At 37.1% G+C, this 24,164-nt stretch overlaps 2 protein-coding genes across 2 annotated transcripts in view; one reads left to right on the top strand and one right to left on the bottom strand.

Annotated features, from left to right (window-relative positions):
* Positions 1 to 1,481: 1,481 nt before the first annotated feature.
* On the bottom strand, positions 1,482 to 4,249 carry LOC127652522 (beta,beta-carotene 15,15'-dioxygenase-like). The gene is made up of 6 exons (XM_052138696.1): positions 4,192 to 4,249; positions 3,198 to 3,321; positions 2,787 to 2,921; positions 2,549 to 2,696; positions 2,326 to 2,473; positions 1,482 to 1,843 (listed from the first exon to the last, which is right to left on the bottom strand). Exons 1-6 carry the CDS (start codon positions 4,247 to 4,249, stop codon positions 1,482 to 1,484), a joined length of 975 nt encoding a protein of 324 aa, XP_051994656.1.
* Positions 4,250 to 4,854: 605 nt separating this feature from the next.
* pkd1l2a (polycystic kidney disease 1 like 2a) overlaps positions 4,855 to 24,164 on the top strand; it is a 43,312-nt gene continuing 24,002 nt past the window's right edge. Inside the window, exons 1-20 of the mRNA XM_052138683.1 lie at positions 4,855 to 5,176; positions 7,252 to 7,410; positions 7,944 to 8,135; positions 10,728 to 10,838; positions 12,934 to 13,081; positions 13,195 to 13,421; positions 13,602 to 14,006; positions 14,472 to 14,587; positions 15,949 to 16,084; positions 16,418 to 16,598; positions 18,013 to 18,121; positions 19,318 to 19,450; positions 19,942 to 20,220; positions 20,325 to 20,470; positions 21,272 to 21,454; positions 21,541 to 21,678; positions 23,055 to 23,210; positions 23,319 to 23,443; positions 23,709 to 23,829; positions 23,940 to 24,071. Of these exons, the coding sequence (XP_051994643.1) occupies positions 4,855 to 5,176; positions 7,252 to 7,410; positions 7,944 to 8,135; positions 10,728 to 10,838; positions 12,934 to 13,081; positions 13,195 to 13,421; positions 13,602 to 14,006; positions 14,472 to 14,587; positions 15,949 to 16,084; positions 16,418 to 16,598; positions 18,013 to 18,121; positions 19,318 to 19,450; positions 19,942 to 20,220; positions 20,325 to 20,470; positions 21,272 to 21,454; positions 21,541 to 21,678; positions 23,055 to 23,210; positions 23,319 to 23,443; positions 23,709 to 23,829; positions 23,940 to 24,071 (3,519 nt within the window). The remainder of the gene's footprint in view (positions 5,177 to 7,251; positions 7,411 to 7,943; positions 8,136 to 10,727; positions 10,839 to 12,933; positions 13,082 to 13,194; positions 13,422 to 13,601; positions 14,007 to 14,471; positions 14,588 to 15,948; positions 16,085 to 16,417; positions 16,599 to 18,012; positions 18,122 to 19,317; positions 19,451 to 19,941; positions 20,221 to 20,324; positions 20,471 to 21,271; positions 21,455 to 21,540; positions 21,679 to 23,054; positions 23,211 to 23,318; positions 23,444 to 23,708; positions 23,830 to 23,939; positions 24,072 to 24,164) is intronic.

The raw sequence follows: 24,164 nt of genomic DNA, 5'->3' as shown, positions 1-24,164 counted from the left end.
TGCAGTTCTGTTTGGTGACGCTAGTGTTGCAGAAATGACACATTTCAGCCTTAAGCTTTAGATTTGGTTGTTATTCACTTTATACCCAAGGATAGACCATTTTACTAGCCATGTTCAATGCATATACAACAAGGATATCTGCAAAAAAAAAAAAAAAGAAAATACAATTTCCAATAATGAAATTAGAATCTACAAATCTATACATTTTCCTTTTTAAAGGATTGAAAAAAAAATAAGGCTTTGCAAAAAAGATTACAATATAAACACTTGTTTTGTTGCACGATAAAATCTTTTAAAACCTGCAACTCTGTCATCATTTACAGTACATTTTTTCATGTTTATCCTTTCTGCGAAACACAAAAGGAGATCTTATGCAGAAATAAGCCTCATTGGATGAACTTTCTTTGAAAAGTTATGAAACTTGCTATGGATAATTTTAGGTAGACTTCTAATGGATGAAAAGTTCATGCAGATCCACATGAACAGTGGCATCAATTGTCAAGAAGTTGCCCCATTGGCTTCTATTTTAAGTGATCAAGAGGTTGCCCCATAGACTTCCATTTTAAGTGGACAATGGTTGACCCTTAGAATTACATTGTAAAAGTTGCCCTTTTGGCTTCCATTGTAGATGAACTAGCAGTTGCCCCATAGACTTCTATTGTAAGTGATCAAGAGGTTGCCCCATAGACTTCTATTGTAAGTGATCAAGAGCTTGCCCCATAGACTTCTATTTTAATTGATCAAGCAGTTGCCCCATAGACTTCCATTGTAAGTGGTCAAAAGGTTGCCCCTTTGGCTTCCATTGTAGATGAACAAGCAGTTGCCCATAGACTTCTATATTTATATTATATTTATATTTATGCATTTGACAGACGCTTTTATCCAAAGCGACTTGCAGAGCCCTTATTACAGGGACAATCCCCCCGGAGCAACCTGGAGTTAAGTGCCTTGCTCAAGGACATAATGGTGGTGCTCGAACCAGCATCCTTCTGATTACCAGATTACCAGTTATGTGCTTAGACCATTACACCACCACCACCACTCCCACTTCTATTGTAAGTGATCAAGAGGTTGCCCCATAGACTTCTATTGTAAGTGATCAAGCATTTGCCCCATAGACTTCCATTGTAAGTGGTTAACGTTTGCCCCATAGATTTCCATTAATATGGTCAAGCAGTTGACCAACAGACTTCCGTTAATGTGTTCAAACTTTTGCCACATAGTCATCTATTGTAAGTTTATTTCAGAGCACACGTCTATGACTGTCAGCGCTTAATTTGGTTTGTTGTAACCAATTAAGGAATGAGTCAAAATGGTTTTCTGTGGTAATCGACATGTCGCAGATGATCTCTATAAAGCTTAGCTTGTATTTAACAAGGTGCATTCCTTTAAATTACATTACTAATGCATTCAATTGTCATTGTCGATTCATGCATTTTTACACCCCTATTTCTACTGCAATGTATCCGTTTTTTCTTTCTTTATATGCCATTTTTTACCTTCCCTATATTGACAGGGAGGACAAACCACTGGCACGTTGGTTGAGAGTAGTCCTTGTTTGTATACATGAACTTGTCAACATCTTGCTTCATGTTTTTTAAATAAAACATATCGTACAGATTGCTGTCCTGGTATGTGATCAAGTCAAAGACAACATGGCCATCCTCCTCATAGGCATTGATGTGATGGAATACCGCAAATGCATCTGTAATGTACATTGTGCTCACAGTTTTCCCAGTTTTCCTATTGACCAGATGGATCACATTCATACATTTATTTATAACATTTGTAGGAATGGAGCAAATTTGCTCCACCTCACTCAGGGCTGGCTTCTTCCCTTTATCTGCAACAACAATTGTTTACAAAATATTTGTGTTATTCTTAAAAACAGCCTATCTATTGATTTAAAACTAAGCTTTAGAATTTAAAGGAAGAGTTCACCAAAAAATGAAAACTCTATTATCATTTACTCACCCTCATGTCATTCCAAACAAATTACTTTTTTTCTTCTGTGCAAAAAAAAAAGCAGCAAAAATGTATTCTGTACACCCCGTGCACTATATTCCAAGTCTTCTGAAGTCACATGATAGCTTTGGGTGAGAAACAGACATAAATGTAAGTCGTTATTCACTGATAATCTTGAGAAGCTCTCTTTGGCACGTTCATGAGAGAAGTAGCAATATCCAATCTGGTTTCTCCTTTTGTGCTCCACAGAGTAAAGAGAGTCATATGTGTTTGTAAAGGCATGAGGGTGAGTAAATGATGACAGAATTTTCATTTTTAGGTGCACTATGCCTTTAAGAAAGTAATGGTACCCATTGGTACCTGAGGCACTGGCAGGCACCTTAAAAATAACATATTTTGGTCTGCCGAAGCTCATAATGGCAGTGCCCATGTTGTGCGTGTTCCCATCGGCATCGTAGTGAGGATGTGCAGTTGCTACGTTCAAGGCGATATGGTTTCTGTAGTTAGTCTGACTATATGAAGAAAAATGTTAAGATGTATTAACAAAACAAATAAATGAATGACTGAATGTATCTGGACTCACTCTTCCTAATGTGTCAAGAGTTATTGTGTCAATCTGGTTGATGCATTTCACCTCTGATGATGCGTAATAAGCCGCAACATATCTTATGATGTTAATGAGATTATTATCGGTGAAATCTGGGAAGGTGTTCTGCAGATGACTGAAGGTTCTGGAAAGCAATTTGAAGCTATTATTCATCAGGTCCTTTTGAAAAGAATTTAACAAAAATGATGTGGTCCACCAAGAATGATCTTTTTACTTTGCAAAAATATTCTTGCAAGGATCTGGGAAGACCATGGATCCAAATTCAGACACAACAATTCTGTTGGCAACTGCGTTCTTTTTGTATGTTTCATTCTTGAAGAATTTACTCCTATAAAATACATCACCTGAAATAATGTATATTATGAATGTCTATTTCTACTTTGGATCCACATATGATGCATCTATAAGTGCTAATTTTATATCTAGATATATAGTAAAAGATTGTAGTTTTTTCTTTATAGCTAACCTTTCTCAACAACTCTAAAGGCAGAAAAATGGCACATGCAGCCTTGTAGATCCCCTCATTATAACTGCAAGTGGCATTCTGCAACGTAGTGTTCAGTGTAGTACTACGCGTTCCATAAATATAATTTTTTTTAAAATGTGTCCACTTAGCTTAACATCTTTAAAGGTGAAACTGTGGATGAATGCCATTCCATCAAACCAGTGCTTGTATGAAGCGTCTCCAACTGAGAACCGACCAGGGCCATTGCGCAAAAGTGCCCCCTGAAGCCATGGTGGGATGGAACCTGAGAGAAATAGACCACTTCAATGTCTGAATCATATCAGAGTAATTGAGGTCAATGGAATTAGCATCTAGCTTTCAGTAAATTCATCATCACATGTCAGTTCCAGGAGGTAGCTCTACTGACAATGATAATACTAGGAAGGATGATTGCATAACAGTAAACAGCTATAATTTAGTGAACAGGGCAACACTTGATGAATGTATATGTGCACGCACATACAGTGGCAAGAAAAAGTATGTGAACCCTTTAGAATAATAAGTCCTAGTAATAGCAAACACAGTTTGCTTAAAGTAAAAATTTACCTACACCACAGGTACATTTTTACACCACAAGATGATAAAATGCATAATCAATAAAACTGCATTACAAACTATTGCTTGCCCATTTCCACACATCAAATGTACTTTTACCTTTCAACAGATTTGTTGAGGGTATGTTCATAATCCTTACCTTATTTTGCATAATGTAACACTGGGATGACTTCTGACCTGCTAAATGGTCCACCTGGTGTCATAGAACCAACAGATAACTTACAGAGCACATTATTTCATGCTATGTAATCTACAATAGCCCTACATATCTTAAAAGATGACATCCTTTATGTGCCATATTTGTATTTATTCTGCCTAGACCAAGTCATTTTAATATCATAATCACCACAGTATATAAGTGATTAAATACAAAGAAACGTAATAATGCACAGTGAATATGGGATATTTGAAGGAAAATGAGCCTTTAGTCCATATACGTGGCCATTGTGTTTAATAGCGTGCCATTTCGTGATAAATTGATGATTTTCAAAATGACATATCGGATGAAACCGGAGACTAATCTTTTGACTTAATATCAAAACATAATGAGGTTTCTTACCAGATGTAGTTTTGTTGCCATTTCTCCCAACGGCAAACTCGGCTGAGATTGGCACCATGTTGTTTTGTCACATGACTCAGTGTGTCAAAAGTTGAACCCTTTAATGACAGTCTTGAGTCTCCTGAACTGAGATCGGTTGATTTAAATGAAATTAGCTATATTCTGGATATATATTATATACAGTTTATATTGTCTATTTAAACATTCTGGTGAAAAACAAACACTTTAAAATAAAGTTTATGTTTTTATTGCACACTCAATCCGTCAATCAGTCAAAATTCAAATGTAAAATAATAAGTCATGAAGACACACATAGCACATAAATTATTTCCTTAGAATGACCCATTTTAATTTAGAAAAGTAGCAGTTATAAATGTGTCCCCTTGGATATTTGTAAAGGTCACGGCAGATGTCAAAGCTTTGTTATTTCCTTTAAACACTTGGCTTATCTCTGTCTGTCCAGGTTGTGGATTTAGACATCAATGGTTCTATGCAGAGAAGCCTTGGGTTATTTACAAAGGGGCCCGAGACCCCTTTTACAATGCAAGGGGATGCTTTGTGGTAATGTCCATTGGAGACACTAAACTCTCATTTTGGGGTTGGACATCAGGGTTCTTTAAATACAGAGGGTCCAGGCTTCTTCTCCTCAGATGAGAGTTGAAGATGGACAATCACATTCTCTACTCTCTGTTTCTATTAGGGAGTCTTCATGCCATCTCAATCTGGAGTGATGAAGATCAGGAGGGTCTGTCCTGTCCAGAGCACCAGCAGGCCTTTGAGAGCTCCTGCTATGAGTTTGTGGCCCTGCAGCACAGTCTTCTCAGTGCTCAGGGTTGGTGTGAAAGGGGCGGTGGGCACCTGGCTTTTATCCTGAATGATGAGACACAGCAATTTCTTCAAAAACACTTGCAGCCTGAGCAAGACTGGTGGCTAGGATTAGCGCCTTCATCCATTAACCTCACAATGGACTCTTATGCCATTGAAGGTATGTTGCTTGAGTTATCATACAGTATGTCTCAGATGACACAGTGGGGTCCAAAAGTCTAGTAAGAGACCAGTAATGCTTCTATTCTGAATTTTTCTAATTTAATGCAATTATGTTTCCTTGCCGATTATATTTAGCATTGCAATTTGAGTGAAATGTTGAACTGCAAAATCAATGTGAATTTCAGAACATAGTAATCGATATGTCAAACTTTAATGAGAGCATGCATTCAAATTGCCATTAACTTTTAAAGTTTGTGCAAACCAAATGTATCCATGTTATTTAGCATGATTTGAGAACGTCACAATCTTGTGTGATTCAGTGGAAACCTGACCTTTATAGTGCAAAGACGTTAACATGGTTAATGTCAAAAATCTGCTTTAGGGACCAAGAAGAGGTGAAGTATTAAAAGTATTTATTTTGTACTTTTAGTTGTATTTGTTTATTGTTTTAATGTTCAAGGTTTCAAAATCTGATATATTTAAATGGAAACTCCCAAAATCTCAATGTGGTTTTAGAAGAGCTTTTTTAATGCTTTGACATTAGGCAAAATTGTGCTTTTCCCAAGTGTATCCAACTTTTATTTTCTGTTTACAACTTTATTTCCTGCCATTGGTGACTTATCAGTTAAACTTCCCTCAGCCAGAATATGCGGAGAGCACACAAATGGGTAAAACCTCCTATCTCTCTTGTCAGCTTGATTTTTTATGCCAAGATTCTTTTATAATTTGTATTCACCTACATGGTAGCATCGCCACCATTACCTTTCTTGTGTTATCTCTAAAGGGCAGCAGGCTGTTAATGGCTCTGTGGCTTGACACCAATCTCTGGCTTTACAAAGTCCCATTTTAGGGCACACAAAGATGCATCCTTTTTTTTTTATATGGCCTTTTTGTGATATTTTTTCTCACTTTCTATAAAAAATGTAAATAAAAAAAAAAAAGTCTTAAGATTTACGCATTTTAATTTCATAACAAAATTCCAAAATGAGTTTTAATAAAACGAAATAAATAAAAACGATGTATCTTAAGTCATTTATAGACTTTTATGTCTCACTTTATATTAGGTGTCTTGAACTACTATGTACTAACAGTACAATATTTATAATACAATGTATTTACTGTGTAACTGCAAAATTCTCACAAAATTCACATTTTCTGCTACCGAGGTTGAGGTACAGGTAGGTTAAGGGGTAGGGGTTGGGGTTAGGGTTAGGTTTAGGGGGTAAGGTTAACAGTGTAAATACAGATGTAATTAAATGCCAGTACTTTAAATGTAAGTACAATGTAATAACATGTGTATACACCATAAGTACATTGTATCAAATGTTTAAGCACATAGTATTTAAAGACACCTAATGAAAAATGGGTCTGTATTCTGTCATGAAATTGAGCTATATAAATATATTTTGAGTGTAGGCGGCCATTGAAAGCACTATGAAACAGAGAGTCCAACCTTAGCTTTGCTGTTTAGGTCCAGAATCTTTCTGTAGGTTATTTTGCTGAGTAGAAAGCTCAACAATTATGAGTAGTTTAAAAGAAAAAGTTTTGTTTTTAAGATGTTCTAATTTAAGAATTTATTAGAAAATTATAATGATCTTAGTTAGCGATTTGTAAAAAGAAAATTGAAAATGTGACAAGTCAAAATGCATTTATCAAATGCACAAACAATACAGCATGCAGCAATATTTGCCAAATAAATTCTGCAGTGCAATGCAACATGTGGTGTGGCATAAAGGAAACTGCCGTATGGCTGTTTAGCATTCTGTAAAAGGAAGAAGGTCGAATCTGTTCCGAAGTTTAAATTGTTCTAATTTGGATTGTTGATGGGGCACCTCGAGTGCCATGTTACATACATTCCCAAAGCAATTTAAAACAAACGGATCATCTGATTTTGATGAATACTAATAAATACATGGATACTCATTTGAGAAGTTTTACAAGGGCAGAATTCCACATTTTAGTTTATAAATAACACACACATAAAGTGCTAAGAAGTTCATAGTATTCAAAATAGTTAACAGCCTAGTAAATAGTCTAAATAGCACTTCTCAAGGTCACGATCTTCATTCTCAGGTCCCTTGTCCTGGCTGGATGGCTCTGATGTGAGTTATTCCAACTGGCTCAGAGAGCCCTCACCGAATGTATCCTGTGGCTACATCACAAGAGATTCTGGATTTCAGTGGGAGACCACCAGTAACTGTAGCCAGGAGATTTACTTCATCTGCGAGTTTGGTTGGTTCCACTTTCTTGAAGCTATTTTCTCCTGAACTTTCATTCTTAAAGGTACACTCAGTAGTTTGTTCCTCATTAATAAAGTTGAACTCCTAAAGACATGAATTGTTCTTGTGCGATATGTGTAGGAAATCACGAGCACTCACATTCAAATGAAGACTCTAGTCATATCAGTAACCTTATAAAAGCTGTTTTATTCTACATGGAGAGGGTCGCACATGGGGGCTGCCATGTTATGATCACATGACCAGTCGAATACTACTCGCTTAATCTCAGTAACCATCCTGTTATTGGAGGCTTTCACTCATTGATTAAAGTAATCATGGCTGACTGTGAATACTCAATTTCTACAATGGCATCTGAAACTAAAACTATTGATTTTAAATGATGCTGCATCCAAGCCACTAGGTGTCAGTGTCCAAGATGACACAAAGACAAAAGTTACTGAGTGCACCTTTACATTGAGGAGAATGAATCCAGCAACTCTTGTTGAGGGGAGCACCTTTAAATTGGTTATTGATCATGTCTTTTAGAGGCAGAACGTTCTTTAGCCTGTGCTGATCACAACGCTACACTTCAATGTGGTTCTGGTCAAGTGATTGAGATTGATGAGAGTTTCTACGGCAGGAAGACGATACATTACTGCAGGAGCAGTCACACTCCCTATGATGCATCTCCACAGCAGGAGGAGTGCAGCTGGGTGAATATAGTAGATACTGTCTCAGGTATATATATCAAAATGTACTTCTGTATGGTTGTATCATGATGCTGATATTTATATTCTTCACCCACTATTACATATAAGGTAGGGAAGCAATAAATAAACTTTTTGTGGTTTTAGGTGCTCTTATCACTTGACAGTAATTATATAGTTGGGTCGTTGGCATGCTAAACTGCATCTACAAAATATTTAGCTTATTTGTTTTCAATTATTATGCATGCATTTCTTTAGGATTATTTTTATTTAATCAGAATGAAATGGTGACCAGTTACAGAACATAAAGTATACTCTTTCTGTTATAGCATTAAAAATCAATTTGAACCTAAAATGTAATGCATTTGCAAAATTGTTTTAGGCTATCACTTTTTCCCCTAACCATTTAATGCCATGAGCATGGCCCACATGACTCCACATGCTGAAATGTCCTTGGGCAAGACACTGAACCCCAAGTTGCTCCCAATGGCAGGCTAGCATCTTGCATGGCAGCTCTGCCACCATTGGTGTATGAGTGCGTGTGTGAATGGGTGAATGGGACACAGTGTAAAGCGCTTTGGTAACCTCTAAGGTTAAAAAAGGCGCAATATAAGTGCAGACAATTTCCATAGCATAACCCTTTTATTTTGGAAAAGTATGAACTTTGCATAGTGCTCATGAATATTTTTGTGACACACAACTACTGTATATACAGTATGGCAATATAGTGTAGAAAATAGAATCATCGCCATTTACAAAACCAGTCTACAAACTTTTACATGATTACACGATTACATGCTTCTTAACTTTAAAAAGAAAATTCTGTAAAACTATATGCATGAGTTCAATATTTAGAGAAGAATCTACACAATGGTTTATTTGAGCTGGTATGATTGTATGTTCAACAGATTATTTACACACTATACAGTGCATAAAACACTATAGGGGAGACTGGGGCTAGTTGACACATGGGGAGATTGTCACCAGCACTTTATCTCAGTAACTATAAGATTTTGATATATAACACAAATGTAGGATTTCTCTAGCAATGGTTATGTGTGATGGCTTCAAACATCTTGTTCAAAACCCTCTTAAATATTATTATTCATTTTTGTTAATTCTATCATCCAAACTGAAATTCCAATGTCGTCATATTTTCGAACACAATAAAACCATGTTAGCACACCGAAACAGCAATGTGATAGATTGTGAGGGGACTTATAAAGCAATGGCTTACGTGCGATTGGCTAGGAATTACCCAGCTAATGATGTGATGATGTACAGCTGCTAGTCTTCCCGCTAGAACTATGCTGCGCTTCCATGTAGTGTATGAGACAACATCACCTTGCTGGCAATAGAAACGATATGTACATTTAGGGGGCCTGGGTAGCTTAGCGAGTATTGACGTTGACTACCACCCCTGGAATTGGCACCGGTGGCTAGGGAGGGTAAAGTCACATGGGGTAACCTCCTTGTGGTCGCGATTAGTGGTTCTCACTCTCCATGGGGCATGTCGTAAGTTGTGCGTGGGTCACGGAGAGTAGCATGAGTCTCCACATGCTGTGAGTCTCCGCAGCGTCATGCACGATGAGCCACGTGATAAGATGCGCAAACTGACTGTCTCAGAAGCGGAGGCAACTGAGACTTGTCCTCCACCACCTGGATTGAGGTGAGTAACCGCACCACCACAAGGACCTACTAAGTAGTGGGTATTGACTGCACAAAACAAGAAGTTACCATACGTAACAATGAAACCAATAATAAAAACGGTGTAAATAAACTTGCAAAGAGTGAAACCATGCAAGCTCATTAATTATTCAAGCCCAGTGCATGCAGGGAACACCAGTTTCGAAAAGTTAAGTAAAGGTTTTCTATTTTAGGATTGATACAAGATTACACATTGAAAAAATAACAAACAATCGTAAATAATATTTACTTTTTAAATGTTTGAATGTAGAATTTACTTAATGTTTTCAAGTTCACACTTAAACTAACTTAATCAATGTAGAAAGTTCTTAATCTGTTCTGCAATATTACGGGGGGTCTCGTTCTCAAATGTTTATTGGGGGTCAAGTTCTTTAATGTTGTAATTTTATTCAATTTATTAATTACAATTATTGTTGACCATTGATATTTTTGTACGTTACATCTACATTTTGACTGTTTCATTCATAATTTTTTGTTTAGTTGTATAATTTTTCCACTTTTTACATTTAAAAAATGTAAAGTCCATCATTATGGTATCAGTATCCCCTTATAGTGTGACAGCATGCCCTGCTATTGGTCAGCATGTGTTCAATGAGCTGCATTTTTGCTCAACAGCTTTTGTTGCAGCCAAGACTTTTACGTATGTGGTTATGCAAAAGTTGTATTTTCACTGAGAAATATTAACTGGATTACAAAGTGTGACAACTAGCCCCCGTCAATCCTACACTACATGAATGCAGCATATTGCAGAAATAAGTTTCTGATTTCTTCACCAAAATCTTACAATCCTAACATTTTCATCATTATTTTTCTAATGTAGATAGGCGGCCACTGAATTTTCTGTATTCATTGTAAATACTTTATATTATGCATACATAATGTTTTAGTGTCACAGATAATGTTCTTGTCCCTTCAGAGAATTGTCGTGGGCTACAGGTGTGTCAGGCTGCTGTCGATATATCATCCTTTGGAGAGCCGTGTCCTGCATTGGGAAGCTACTTGTCAGTGGAATATCATTGCAAAGATGGTCAGAACTCTTTTGATCTCTCCATGTCTAGATTACAGCTTTGCACTTTCTGCTCATTCTCTCAAACAAACTCATGAGGTGAATCCTGAGATGCTTTTTAGACAGTTGTGAAGGAGTTCCCATGTATGCCGGACACTTGTTGGCTGCTTTTCCTTCACTATCTAGTCCAAGTCATTCACGTAGAGTTTTTTAAATTAAAATTTTAGTTTGTGTAAAGAAATTCATATGTAGGTACAATTTATACTTGTCTACAAAACTAGTTCCAATGATTTAAGCGTAAGCCTCAAGATTAAAAGGCTTCAAAGATCACAAGTAAAATAAATTAATTCAGGTGTGTCCAAACTTTTCACTATTAGTGTATTTCCATGTCCCTTATGCAGCTAGCAATTGTGAACAATAAACAACATATCTGATATTGATAATGCGGAACAGTTCTGTATCCAACATATTGTCTTACATACTATACCATATGGCCTTTTGACACATTAAATCATTAAAAACTCTCAAATGTGTCTGTCATCTTATCTGTTGCACAATTGGACATAATTTAGGCTCAAATTCAAGTGCTAAAGACTAAAGTGTCCTGAGATTTCCATTTATGAAATACACTGAAAGTGGGTCATGTTTAAAGCTCATATACTGTAAATAATGCTCCTTTTTAAAACACATTTTACCCAAAAACTTTGTGACGTTAAGCGATATTATGTAAAAATGTAAAAGAGTGTCATTGCATTAGATAACAAATGATCAAACCAAGAGGCAATCATTTTTTAGCCACAACATAATTTCCTGTTTCATTTCTGTTATTCCATAGATTTCATGACTTTACTATTATTCTAAAATGTGAAGAAAACAAATTAAATAGAATAGAATAAAGTGACTTGAGTAAGTGACCCTATACTTTTGAACGGCAGTGTATATACTATTCAAAATAAAGACAAAAGTAATAGTCAATGCAAAGAAATACACAGAATACACAGTGTTCTAGTGTGTTCTACTAGGACATGTATGAACCTGAGGACAATTACAAATGAGCTTGGGACCAGTTGGTTAAATGTAATTGTAACAATCAACAGATAACTTTTTTGGGGGGCCTGGGTAGCTCAGCGAGTAAAGATACTGACTTCCACCCCTGGAGTTGCGAGTTCGAATCCCAGGGCGTGCTGAGTGACTCCAGCCAGATCTCCTGAGCAACCAAATTGGCCCGGTTGCTAGGGTGGGTAGAGTTACATGGATTAACCTCCTCGTGGTCGCTATATTGTGGTTCTAGCTCTCAGTAGAGCACGTGGTTAGTTGTGCAAGCATGCCTTGGGGAATAGTGTGAAGCCTCCACAAGCACTATGTCTCCACGGTAGCGCGCTCAACAAGCCACGTGATAAGATGCACGGATTGACGGTCTCAGACGCGGAGGCAACTGAGATCCATCCCCCGATGACCGGATACTACGCCACCATGAGGACTTGGAGCACATTGGGAATTGGGATAACTCAAACAGGTACATTTTGATCATGAATGGGTCATTTTTGAGTCGAAAATTTACTTCAGACTTTACAAAACAAAACGTTACCATGCGTAACAACAAAGTCAGCAATAGATGTAAAGAAATTGAAAACATGCACGCTCATTAATTATTCAAGCTTGGTGCATGCTGGGAACACCAGCTTTGAAAAGTTAAGTCAAATGAACTCAGATTAGCAAATAACTATTTCAAGATTTTCTACTTTAGGACTGAAACATGATGATGCATTGTAAAGATAACAAACAATCATAAATAATATTTACTTACAAGCTAGAGCATTAATTTTTTAATTGTAGACAAATGTAAAGATTTTCAAGTTCACGCTAAAAACTGACTTATTCAATGTAGGAGGTACTTCATCTTTTCTGTTTTATTTCACTACAAAAAAAAATATTTTTGTGTTTTGTTGAAGGCTTAAATATGCAAGTACTTCTGGGGCCAATGTACAGTAGGTGCCAATGTTTGTGCTAGATACAACTCAAAACAGTCATATATAACTGGAACTGCAATCTAATCACAGTTGTAAAATAATAACTAAAATGGATGACATTGAATCATTGAAGTTCTTGTTATCAGCTCTTCATCTGTTGATGAGAAAGCTGGCTGCAGTCTTTGACAACGTCACCATCACTGTAAAGTGGCTGCTTCATCCTTTTCAAGGCAACATCACATGTACATTGAGTGCTGGAGATGGACACATTATCGATCATTACAATCCAGAAGAGTACGTTTGTCTTTTCTAGACTAAATGTCATTAAATAACACAGATTGTTCATTTAGCCATTTGTTCATTGTAGTGGTACAGATCAACTTTTGAATGGAATTCATTCTTTGTAGGATGGAGAATGTAGTACATAAGTACAGCCAAGCTGGTGTTTACACTGTGACGACAGAGTGCAGTACTAATGAATGGCATGTGACAGCCCAGAAAAGCATCACTGTCGAGGAACCGCTTGGGGAGTTTGGGACTATAAAGTGCCACAGCCTGAATCATACCACAGAGTATCCAAACTGCAAAGCACTTTATAATAACCCTCTGAGAATCCAAATGGAGTTAGATGCAGGTAAATATAAACTTTCTCAAGAATGAATCTTTTTATTCATTTATTTTAATCCCCTTTTCTCCCAATTGGAATGCCCAATTCCCACCACTTTACACTTTAGTGTGTAAAGTGCCCGAACTTGAAGAAACACCCACAAAAATTGCAAAAAAATACATCTTTAAATATGTTTATCTCCACCAGGAACAAATGTCACCTACAAAATTCAGCATGGACAAACAGATCTGGCCTCTTTGTCTGCTATCAAAGGGACCATTCCCCATAACATCACCTTATCTCCCGAAGTACAGCAGCAGCTGGGACCAGGCTGTCATCAGCTCACTATAGTGGCTCTAAATGGGGTGACAACCATAGATCAATCCACCAGTCTGGAGCTGTGCTTTCTGGAGCCAGTGGAAGGCCTCACAGTGGAAGTGGAACCCGTGCATGAGCTGTGTCCAGTCCAGGCCCTTTATGTCAATGTATCTTTGGCACGAGGGGCTCCAGTTCAACTGCATTTCTTCATATCTGGAGTCAATCACACCTTCTCTGAGATGCATGAGATGCTACACAGTCCACAGATTTTTCTTATCTCAAACACCATACAAGGTGCTGCCACTGGACTGATACATTCAATGGGGTCCAAATGTTAAAAGACAATTTAAGTGAAAAGTCATATTAAAAAATGAACAGGAAAAATCCACCTTTTGCTTTAATGACAGCATACACTCAGGCTGGCATGGACTGAACAAGTTTGTACAAAAGTCGATGATCAATGTTATTCCAGTATGATTTGAGAACGTTCTAAGTAGCATCTTGTGTGCTTCAATGGACATAAGAAAATCAGACTTATTTTTTTTTATGGAGTCAGTGCCACAAATTTGCATAACCTTGATTAGTGACTTAGAAATAGTGGAGAACCTTAAATATTTCTCCTTCATTTTACGGCATTTTGAAATTGACCGAACTCAGGTATAAATGGTCTCATACATTTGGACCCTACTGTATAATTTGAACACATAGCTTGCAGCTTCTTCAATCTAACCCACATTATTTCTTTGTCATATAATGTAGGCACATTAAATGTTGTGGCCAGAGCAGAGAATCCCCTCTCAGTCATGGAAACGGATGGTGGAAATACAACAGTTTATTGCCACAATGAAACAGTGATCCAGCACGATGAAGACACAGTATGTGATCCAAGCTCTTAGATGTCTGTATCACTTACTACAGACGAAAATGTAGATTCATCCCACTGTTTGTTAATATCACATTTACAGTAATGCGCTAATGATGTCTATGAGGCAAGGCATTCAGAAGATTTAACAGCAGAGATTTGCATCTCATGTTTTTGTTAAAGTACATAAATTATATAAAAATGTGTTTAATTTTAGCTGTAAACTTGTCTAAATTGTCATTTTAGATAATTATAAATAGACTACAGGATCCTTTTTCATATTGTGCGAGAGTTAAAGGGGTTAGTGACTTTATATGGTCATAACAGGAGTTGAAAGATTGGATTTAACCTTGTTTGGGCAAGGTTAGTAAACTATTTAATCACACCAGTCCCATGTTAACATGCATGTGGTTAAGTGGGTGTACATGGGAATGTGTTTTTAACATTCATCCAGATGCATCGCCTTGCCCCACTGACTTACATTGCAAGTACACTACTACTGTAAACACAATTTGTGCTTGTTTGTTTGTACAAACCGTTGGTGTTACTGTCTGTCATAATCAATGTCACATATACTGTCACATACTGTACACTGTTGAAAGAGCTTAAAGGGATAGTTCACCCAAAAATGAAAGTGCTCTCATAATCATTTACTCATACCATCCCAGATTTCTTTAGAAGAAGACCTCAACCCCGTAGGTCCTCACAATGCAAGTGAATGCTGACCAGAGATTTGAAGCGCCAAAAATGAGACAAAGTCAGCATAAAAGTAATCCATAAATCCCCAGTGATTTAATCCATGTCTTCTGAAGTGTTAAAGTTGGTTTTGAGTGAGAACAGACAAACTCTACATCTTGCCATTGCAGTCTCTACTCTAGGCGCAATCATGATTTCAAGCTCGATTACACTTCCTACTGCTTGCATGTGCAGAGCTAGATGGCGCTATATTAGGAGGATGTAATCGAGCTTGAGATTATTATCATGCCTAGAGACTGAAATGACAAAAGTGAACATATTTTGGTTTGTTTTCACCCAAAACCAACTGGATCGCTTTAGAAGACATTTACTAAACCGCTGGAGTCTGATGGATTATGTTAATGCTGACTTTATCTCTTTTTTTGGAGATTTGTAGGCCTGATCACCATTCACATGCATTATATGGACCTACAGAGATGAGATATCCTTCTAAAAATCTTTGTTTGTGTTCTGGTGGATTAAGAAACTCATACACATCTGGGATGGCATGAGGGTGAGTAAATGATAGGAGAATTTACATTTTTGGGTGAACTATTCCTCTTTAACTTGTATTGAACCGGAAACATTCCTTTAAGAAATCCAGCACATCCTTTCTATATCTGATATATCTTTCATTAGATTGGTGAGCATGATAGTATTCCCAGAGCCAACAATCTGCAAATTACTGCAAATCCAAAGGTACCTGTCATTGGCATCACCAGTGTCAAGCTTTATGTTGATGGACTAAATGATGACAGCGCAATCTGGAAATGTGGTAAGTACTACTATTGCTAGATTACAAATTCGCTGTTAAGTTCAAGTGTTACGTTTTTAAAATATCAGTTTGTTAAGATTGCTGGATTGATGCATTCCCTGCTGAAAATACCAGCTTAGACCAGCACAAATTTCCATAAATGCTGGTTTGGTGCTGTTCTAGCAAGTGGCCCAATATAGTCATGCGGTTCATCAGCAAAAAAGTCTGGTCAATCAGTATCTCAAACACAACATTTGCCAGTGAACATCAATGCTTGTCTTTTTAATAAGGTTTAACATCTCTTATAAAGCACATAAGAAACTTATTTTTGTATTTATTCCTCTTACTTTGTAGGTGAGACTTGCCCCTGTACAACTATAGTGAAAAACAGAACATATGAAATATCGAGAGCTTGTCTTCCACCAGTCTACAGTTCCTCTGTGTATACAGTGTACACCAAGTCGAATGGTTTCTTACGAAGTGCAACCAGATGCATCACCGTCACTCCTGGGAATAATATTAAGCTGCATCTTACGTAAGAATGTAACAGATTGCAATGCATTAATAATACGTTTGGGATAAGCCTGGGTTTATTTTGCGATAATAACACAGCTTATTATACGGCTACATTCCAAATAAATAAATACATGAATATGAAATATTGATTTGAGTTTAAAATATTTTCTTACTTGTAGATTAGCTTAAAGTTTCACTAAGAAATAGAGTCCATTACAACACTGAAAACAAAGACATAGCAACAAGCAACTTAGCTTAGTTACAGTAGCTAACATATTTAACTACAATGTATCATTGTTGCTGTTCAGAGCAGTGGGACTCCTGAGCTTATAGCGATCAATTATTTACATTTATGCATTTGGCAGACGCTTTTATGCAAAGCGACTTACAGAGCCCTTATTACAGGGACAACCTGGAGTTAAGTGCCTTGCTCAAGGACACAATGGTGGTGCCTGTGGGGATCGAACCAGCGACCTTCTGATTAACAGTTATGTGCTTTAGCCCACTACGCCACCACCTCTCTAAAAAGTATATTTTATTCCAGTTAATACTGAAGTCCTTTTTTTTCTCCCCAATTTGGAATGCTCAATTCCCAATGTGCTCTAAGTCTTTGTGGTGGCGTAGTGGCTCACCTCAATGCGGGTGGTGGAGGACAAATCTCTGTTGCCTCCACGTCTGAGACTGTCAATCCGCGCATCTTATCACGTGGCTTGTTGAGCGCATTACCGCGGAGACATAGCGCATGAGGAGGCTTCACGCTATTCTCCGTGGCGTCCACGCACAACTCACTACAAGCCCCACTGAGAGTGAGAACCACATTATAGTGACCACTAGGAGGTTAACCCAATGTGACACTAACCACCCTAGCAATCAGGCTAATTGGTTGCTTAGGAAGCCTGACTGGAGTCAATAATGAAGTTCTTTAAGGCTATATTTACTACATGTGTAGACACCTAAACAGGGATATAACCACAAAGAACTGGCACAGGACAGAGAACACAGGGAGATTAAATAGGGAAGCAAACAAGGAGGGTAATGAGGAAAGGCAGGTGTAACAGGTAAACTAATAACATGGTAAACAATGGGGCAGGGCTTCACTTAAGACAGCACAGTGCACATGGCAAATGAAGAGCCAGCAAAGCGATGTGCACTCACACAACACTAGTGTCAGGATCCAGCCACAAAACTATAAACACAACCAATGGAAGTGGCAGGATCCTGAAACTAGAAACACATGACAGGCACAAACACAAAAACAGGTGACAGGATCCCGACCCAACAAAAACTCAACTAGGGAGTCGGGAAATATACATTTTAGCGGCCATTATATTAAAATATTTGACCACTAATAATGTCAATAAAGTGCATGCTGAGATTTTTGTCACTTTTGGTCAGTACTTTGAACGGTTTTTTTTTGTCTTCTCTCTCTTCAGCTGTTCCAATTGCAATCCAGTGACTGTCACAGATAGTGTTACACTACAGTTACAATGTGAAGGCTGTCAGAAACTTGTTTGGTACTTTGAGAGCATGACAGCTTTTACTGTAAGTGTGTTTTTACATTGTGTGATGTATCAGACATTTTAGCTTCAGGGGTAGTTCACACAGAACACATTTTTTATGTTGTGCCGTGTCTGTTTTATCAGCGTGCTGCACATTTTGACATTGTATCAATTTAAGGCCACTCCACACTATTATGTTTTCAGTTTCCTACATCTTTTGAAACAATTTTGGGTGTTTAAGAGCGTTTTCGAGTGTAAATGAGTGCCATAGAAGTAGCAAAATCGATGTTATTCAACCAAAAACACATACGTCCTTGTCCACACTTATTAGTTTACATTTGAAAATTCAGTCACCCGAGAATGTTCGGCATCCACAAACAACATTTTCAAAATGATTTTCATCCACACACGTAAATGCACAAAAACAACCACTGCCATTTGAGGCTTTAAAGGGACAGTTCACCCAAAAATGAAAATTGTCTCAACATTTACTCATCCTTATGCCTTCCCATATGTGCTGAACACAAATTAAGATTTTTAGAAGAATATCTCAGCTCTGTTGGTCCATTCAATGCAAGTGAATGGTTGCCAAAACTTTAAAGCTAATTAAAACCATAAAGGCAGCATAAAAGTAATCCACATGACTCCAGTGGTTAAATCCATGTCTTCAGAAGTGATAGGACAGGTGTGGGTGAGAAACAGATCAATATTTAAGTCCTTTTTTTACAATTAATCCCCAATCTCACTATCACATTCTTTTGTTTTTGGCAATTAGCATTTTTGTGCATATCGCCACCAACTGGGCAGGAGAATTTATAGTAAAAAAAGGACTTAAATATTCATCTGTTGATGAAACTGATTGCTGAAAATGCATAAATTTTGCTACCTTTACGCCTTTTATCCACACTAATGTAGTTTTCCTCCACCAGAAAAGGGTAGTTTTCAAAAACGCTTTGCAAAACGATGACGCTAGCAAACTGATAACAAAGTAGCCCTCTGGTTTTTCAAAAGAAAACAAATTAGTGTCTATAGAAACCTGCATTCTGCTCCATTAGTTGACCTGCATTTAGCTTTTTTTAATGCAAGAATGCGTTCGGTCTGAACACACCCTTAAAATTCTTTCAGTATGCCTCTGCAAATCACAATATTGCATGCAACCAACCTCTCTATGATCATGGATATATTATGCTTATATGTATTTTAATATGCCAAGCTGATGAATACACCCACTTATCACAGGGTTTGCTGAGCTACTGTCGCTCACTGTCAATGCCAAGGCCTTTGATAAAGCAGGCAGAGAACGTTACGTCTCTTACAATAGAGAGCGATGTTCTGCAGAAAGCGCAGCAGGATATAGTAGTGGTGGTTTATGGTGAGAAGTGTTTGTCTTTTAATTCCTACTCTTTCTTCTGTAGAACATAGTAAATATACAGTGACCACAAACATTATTTGGACATTGCATTAGATAACAATATATCAAACTATCAAATGTGGAATCCACTAAATAAATTATGCAATTTTTGCAATTACCCCTACTCAACTAGGTCATTTGACAACCAGAAATGGTCCAAATATGTTTTGCCTTCTTTTTTGCACAGTGTATCCATATCTATTGTTTTCTCATTAAACCCTAACTAGCATCTTTTTGTGAAATGTTGTTCTTGAAAAGAGTGCTTGTGTGATCTTCCCTTAAAAAAATAGATGCACCTTGGTTTTTTATTTGTGATCTAATGCAATAACATTTATTAATTTTGAATGCTTTTGAATGATTTGGGGCCACTGTATTATTTGTGCAATATTTCGAGACACATTTAATGCCTTTTATGGCCACAGTTAATATGTAATCTGTTTTCTTTTTTTTAGCTATCAAGGACAACCTGTCTGGGTCTGCTACATACACTGTTCCACATTTTGGTACATCCACTACTGAGGTTGACCCTACATTAGTCAAGCCTCTTTCACAGACTGTGTCTCTGACAAATACATCAATCGAATCGTCTACTTCCATAAGCTTCATGCCTCTCTCTTGTTTCATTAGCCCTTTAATGGGTGACGTTCTCTCGCCCTTTAATATCACATGCTCAGTGGATCCATCTTTTTGTAAAGCTGGGCCCTGTACGTACTGCTTCAAAACAGACAGTGGTGAGAAGGTCTTTTTTACGCTCTGGATTTAGGTCTTTTTGATAAAGCTTAAGTTAACCTGTGTGTATGAAGGTTAACGCAGTGTGCTTTGTCTTCTTGCGTAGGTAACTATTTTTACTGCGGTTTGGAGCAAGCGGCAAAGTCTCTTTTCCTCCCTCTAGGGGATTGGCGAAGCAACTACACTCTGCTAGTGAAAATCACTGTTATGAATGCTGAAGGTGTTGCTGTTAAAACTTCTGTAACCATTCAGGTTGGTTTAAAAAAACAAAAAAACAATAATTTTTACGTACCCTTTAATTTTTTAATTTTTTTAATATCTGCAATAAAATTCAGCTAAATTAATGACATAAAACTGCATTTAAAAAAAAACGTCATTTATTTAATAAAATAAATAAAATAAAATACAAATTATATAATACTATGTAAAATATTTATATATTTAAAACAAAAATACAATATAAATATACAGTATAAAAAAATATATGTAAATATACCAAATATAATAATAAAATATATAATAAAAAATAAAAATAAATTGTTTTACTTTTTTTATTATTTAATTTGGAAAGGTTACTGCTCAGTTTTTCAGTAAAAAATATCAAGGCAGTACCGCCATAGACATCACTCCGTTTTGGTAATAATTTAAAATATCAATAACCCATGACATTTCTTTTTCACAGCATGTTTTATGTCAACCCTGTTATATTCTGATTGTTTAAGGGTGGAATGTTATGGGCTTGAATGTCAGTGCAAAAAATGGCTGTTTATGGCCTTATAGCAAATATCTTTGCAGCACATGGGCATTACAGTCAATATTTTTGTACTTTTATGTCTTTTGGAAGACTTTTGAAAGCATATTATAGTTTTAATTTTCAAAGAAAATTTCAAAGTAAATTTTAGTTAGAATTCTTGATATTTATTCTAAATAGTCAGTTAAAATAGTGCCATGCAAAATGTCTGATACTCTAATGAAAAACATATATTTTGAAAAATAATTGTGCATTACAATTAACTTTCCTCTAAACATTCCAGATTTTGCTTTACATTCCAGGTAGTTGACACCAGTGTTGAGCCCACCGTTGGAGATCTCCAGGCACTGGTTTCCACCCAGGTGGCTCAGCTGCAGCAACAAGGTCATCTTTCAGGGGCCGCGCTAGCACAGATGTTCCAGTCTGTGTCCAACCGACTGAACGATGCTTTGACTGAAAGTCAAAATAAGAGTGCCAAAAAAGAGGTAGACAGAATGAATTTAGGAATATTTTATATATTTTCAATCTTTATGGAATTTATAATAACCAAATATGTCTGTTCTGAGTTTAGCTAAGACAAACAATGTTGCAGAGTTTGAGTGTTGCCACATGCACAGCACCTCCAAAGAATCCAGCAGAGGTGCAGATGAGTGCTAATGCACTTGTAGGCCTCACCGCACAGGGTGATGAGTTGACAGCCACTTCTCAGGTACTTTGAAATGGTGAAAAATGTATATATATTTATTTATATATTTTTCCTTGTTTTATCTTATATAGTTTTATTTATGGTTTTAGAGGATGAGTGCACATAATGAAACCTGTCCTTGTTGCATTGATCCTTTTCTTACTCTTCTTGTTAATATTTAATCATCCTTCAAACCATATACATTTACTTGAGAAAAAATGACATAAGATATTAAAGAGATAGTTCACCCAAAAATGAAAATTCTCTCTCATCATTTACTCACTCTCATACCAGCCCAGATGTTTATGACTTCCTTTCTTCTGCTGAACACAAAAACAGATTTATAGAAGAATATCTCAGCTCTGTAGGTCCTCACAATGAAAGTGAATGGTTGCCAAAACTTTGAAGGTCCAAAAAGCACATAAAGGCAGCATAAAAGTAATCCATATGACTCCAGTGGTTAAATCCATATCATTAGACGTAATATGATACGTGTGGTTGAGAAACAGATCGATATTTAGGTACTTTTTTACTTTAAATTCTCCTCCCTGCCCAGTAGGTGGCGATATGCACGAAGAATACGAATCGACATAAACGAAAGAAGAATGTGGAGAAAGTGAAAGTGGAGATTTATAGTAAAAAATTACTTACATTTGTATCTGTTTCTCACCCACAATTATCATATAGCTTCCGATGACACAGATTTAACCACTGTTGTTGTATGGATTACTTTTATGCTGCCTTTATGTGCTTTTTGGACCTTCAAAGTTCTGGCCACCATTCACTTGCATTGTATGGACCTACGGAGCTGAGATATTCTCCAAAATCTTTGTTTGTGTTCAGCTGAGGAAAGAAAGTCATACTGGGATGGCATGAGGATGAGTAAATTATGAAATAATTTTAATGTTGGGGTGAACTATCCCTTTAATAGCACCATTCACATTTTCTATAGAAAATGTAAAAGACAAGTTAGTCATTCTAATTCCTTTATATATTTTTCTTTGCCAATATGCAAATGTTTTTAATTGGCATAAACCTCATAAAAACCGCATCAAAACAATTTGCACCAAAATACTTGATTGGACACATGGCCTTTGGTGTCAGCAAAAAGAGATGTAAAGTGTCCTCTTCTCATTTTTAAAAGCTGAGCATTTTTTTATTTTTGCATCTCATATTTGCATTTCACACTGATCAGAACAGACCTATGAATATTTTTTTTGGGTCTCAACCCATCAGTTGAAAACCACTGGTCAGTTGGCTGGTTTTAGAGGGATTTTGTGCACATTTAAGCTGGTCAGACTGGCAAACCTGTTTATACCATCTAAGACTAGCTTAAACCACTTGAGTACCCGCTGAACACCTTAGTAACAATATCCCTCTTCTAACTCATCTGGCCAAAGTTAAAGGCTAGTTCTCTTCTAGCAAACCTCAGTAAGTCCCTGGTCGACTTGACGCTTTCCCATGAGAACGTCTCTGAACAGATCCTGCAAGCGGCCACACCGATTATTGACGCTGTCAGTAACATCATCAAAGTTCCTTCCAATACAGAGAAGCAGGTACTGCCCACTCTCTGTGTCAGGATCCATGTGCTGATTAAAAACTACAATTACATACTGTACACAGTTGTCCAGTTCCTCTTTGTAAGTGCATTCCCCACTTTACAGAGTGAAATATCCAGTCATTTATTGAACTCTGTGGGCAATGTTCAGAGTGCCTTGTTGGCTGGGAAAGAGGTGAACCAGGAGCCCACCATACTCAGCACCTCAGTGGTTGGTTTATATGTCAACAGGTAAGAGAATATAAATTGTAGTAGGTTAAGGAATTTGTGTATACACCTTAGAACAGGAGATTATTTCATCACTATGTTTGGTCCATTTTCCTGGAAGTAAAAACTGTACAATTTAAATGTGTATATCTAGCATATAGAGCATATAGAGAATCTTGAGGCTAAAAGACGTGGACTACATTTATTTCTTCATGACTTCACTATAAATTGCAGGCATGTTGATGTGTGTCTAACCGGCAGAACGACTCATTTTGTTGTGTTCTTTCAGAATGTTATCAGATGGCCTTCAGAAACACCCTTTTAAAATTCAGAAAAACAGCTCTGCCAGTTTTATGGTCCCATTTCTAGGCTCTGATATCCTGTCTGCTGAAGAACCAGTAGATGTACGGGTGAGTTGCGCCTGACACCTGGCCTGCCAGAACTTTAACTAGTTGATGGAGCCATAATTAACTAAGTTTGGAGTTTGATAACATTGCCTTTAATCTTGTACCTGTCACAGATGACAAGTTTTGGGATAAATCCGTTCTCCCGTTGTAAGGGAGAGCTTATCAGTGGTGCAGTTGGATCGCTCTCTCTTACTTACAAGAATGGCTCTGTGATTCCAGTGGCTAACCTCACTGAGGAGATTGAGGTGAGGTGAGGTTGGGGGGGGTTAAATTACAACTATCAGTAAAATCATGAGATCACTGATAACAGATGAGAGGCCAAAAGCTTGGCTTCTGCC

The sequence above is a fragment of the Xyrauchen texanus genome, chromosome 2 (assembly GCF_025860055.1).
Source record: "Xyrauchen texanus isolate HMW12.3.18 chromosome 2, RBS_HiC_50CHRs, whole genome shotgun sequence".
NCBI classification, from domain to species: domain Eukaryota; kingdom Metazoa; phylum Chordata; class Actinopteri; order Cypriniformes; family Catostomidae; genus Xyrauchen; species Xyrauchen texanus.
This window is presented reverse-complemented; position numbering and strand designations above follow the sequence as displayed.

What these genes read in the sequence shown, in the direction of transcription:
- LOC127652522 (XM_052138696.1), bottom strand. Translation starts at nt 4,249, where the DNA reads ATGGTGCCAATCTCAGCCGAGTTTGCCGTTGGGAGAAATGGCAACAAA. An exon ending in TGGCAACAAAACTACATCTG is followed by an intron (nt 3,322 to 4,191) that starts GTAAGAAACCTC and finishes TATTTCTCTCAG; the next exon opens with GTTCCATCCCACCATGGCTT. An exon ending in CTCTTGACACATTAGGAAGA is followed by an intron (nt 2,474 to 2,548) that starts GTGAGTCCAGAT and finishes TCATATAGTCAG; the next exon opens with ACTAACTACAGAAACCATAT.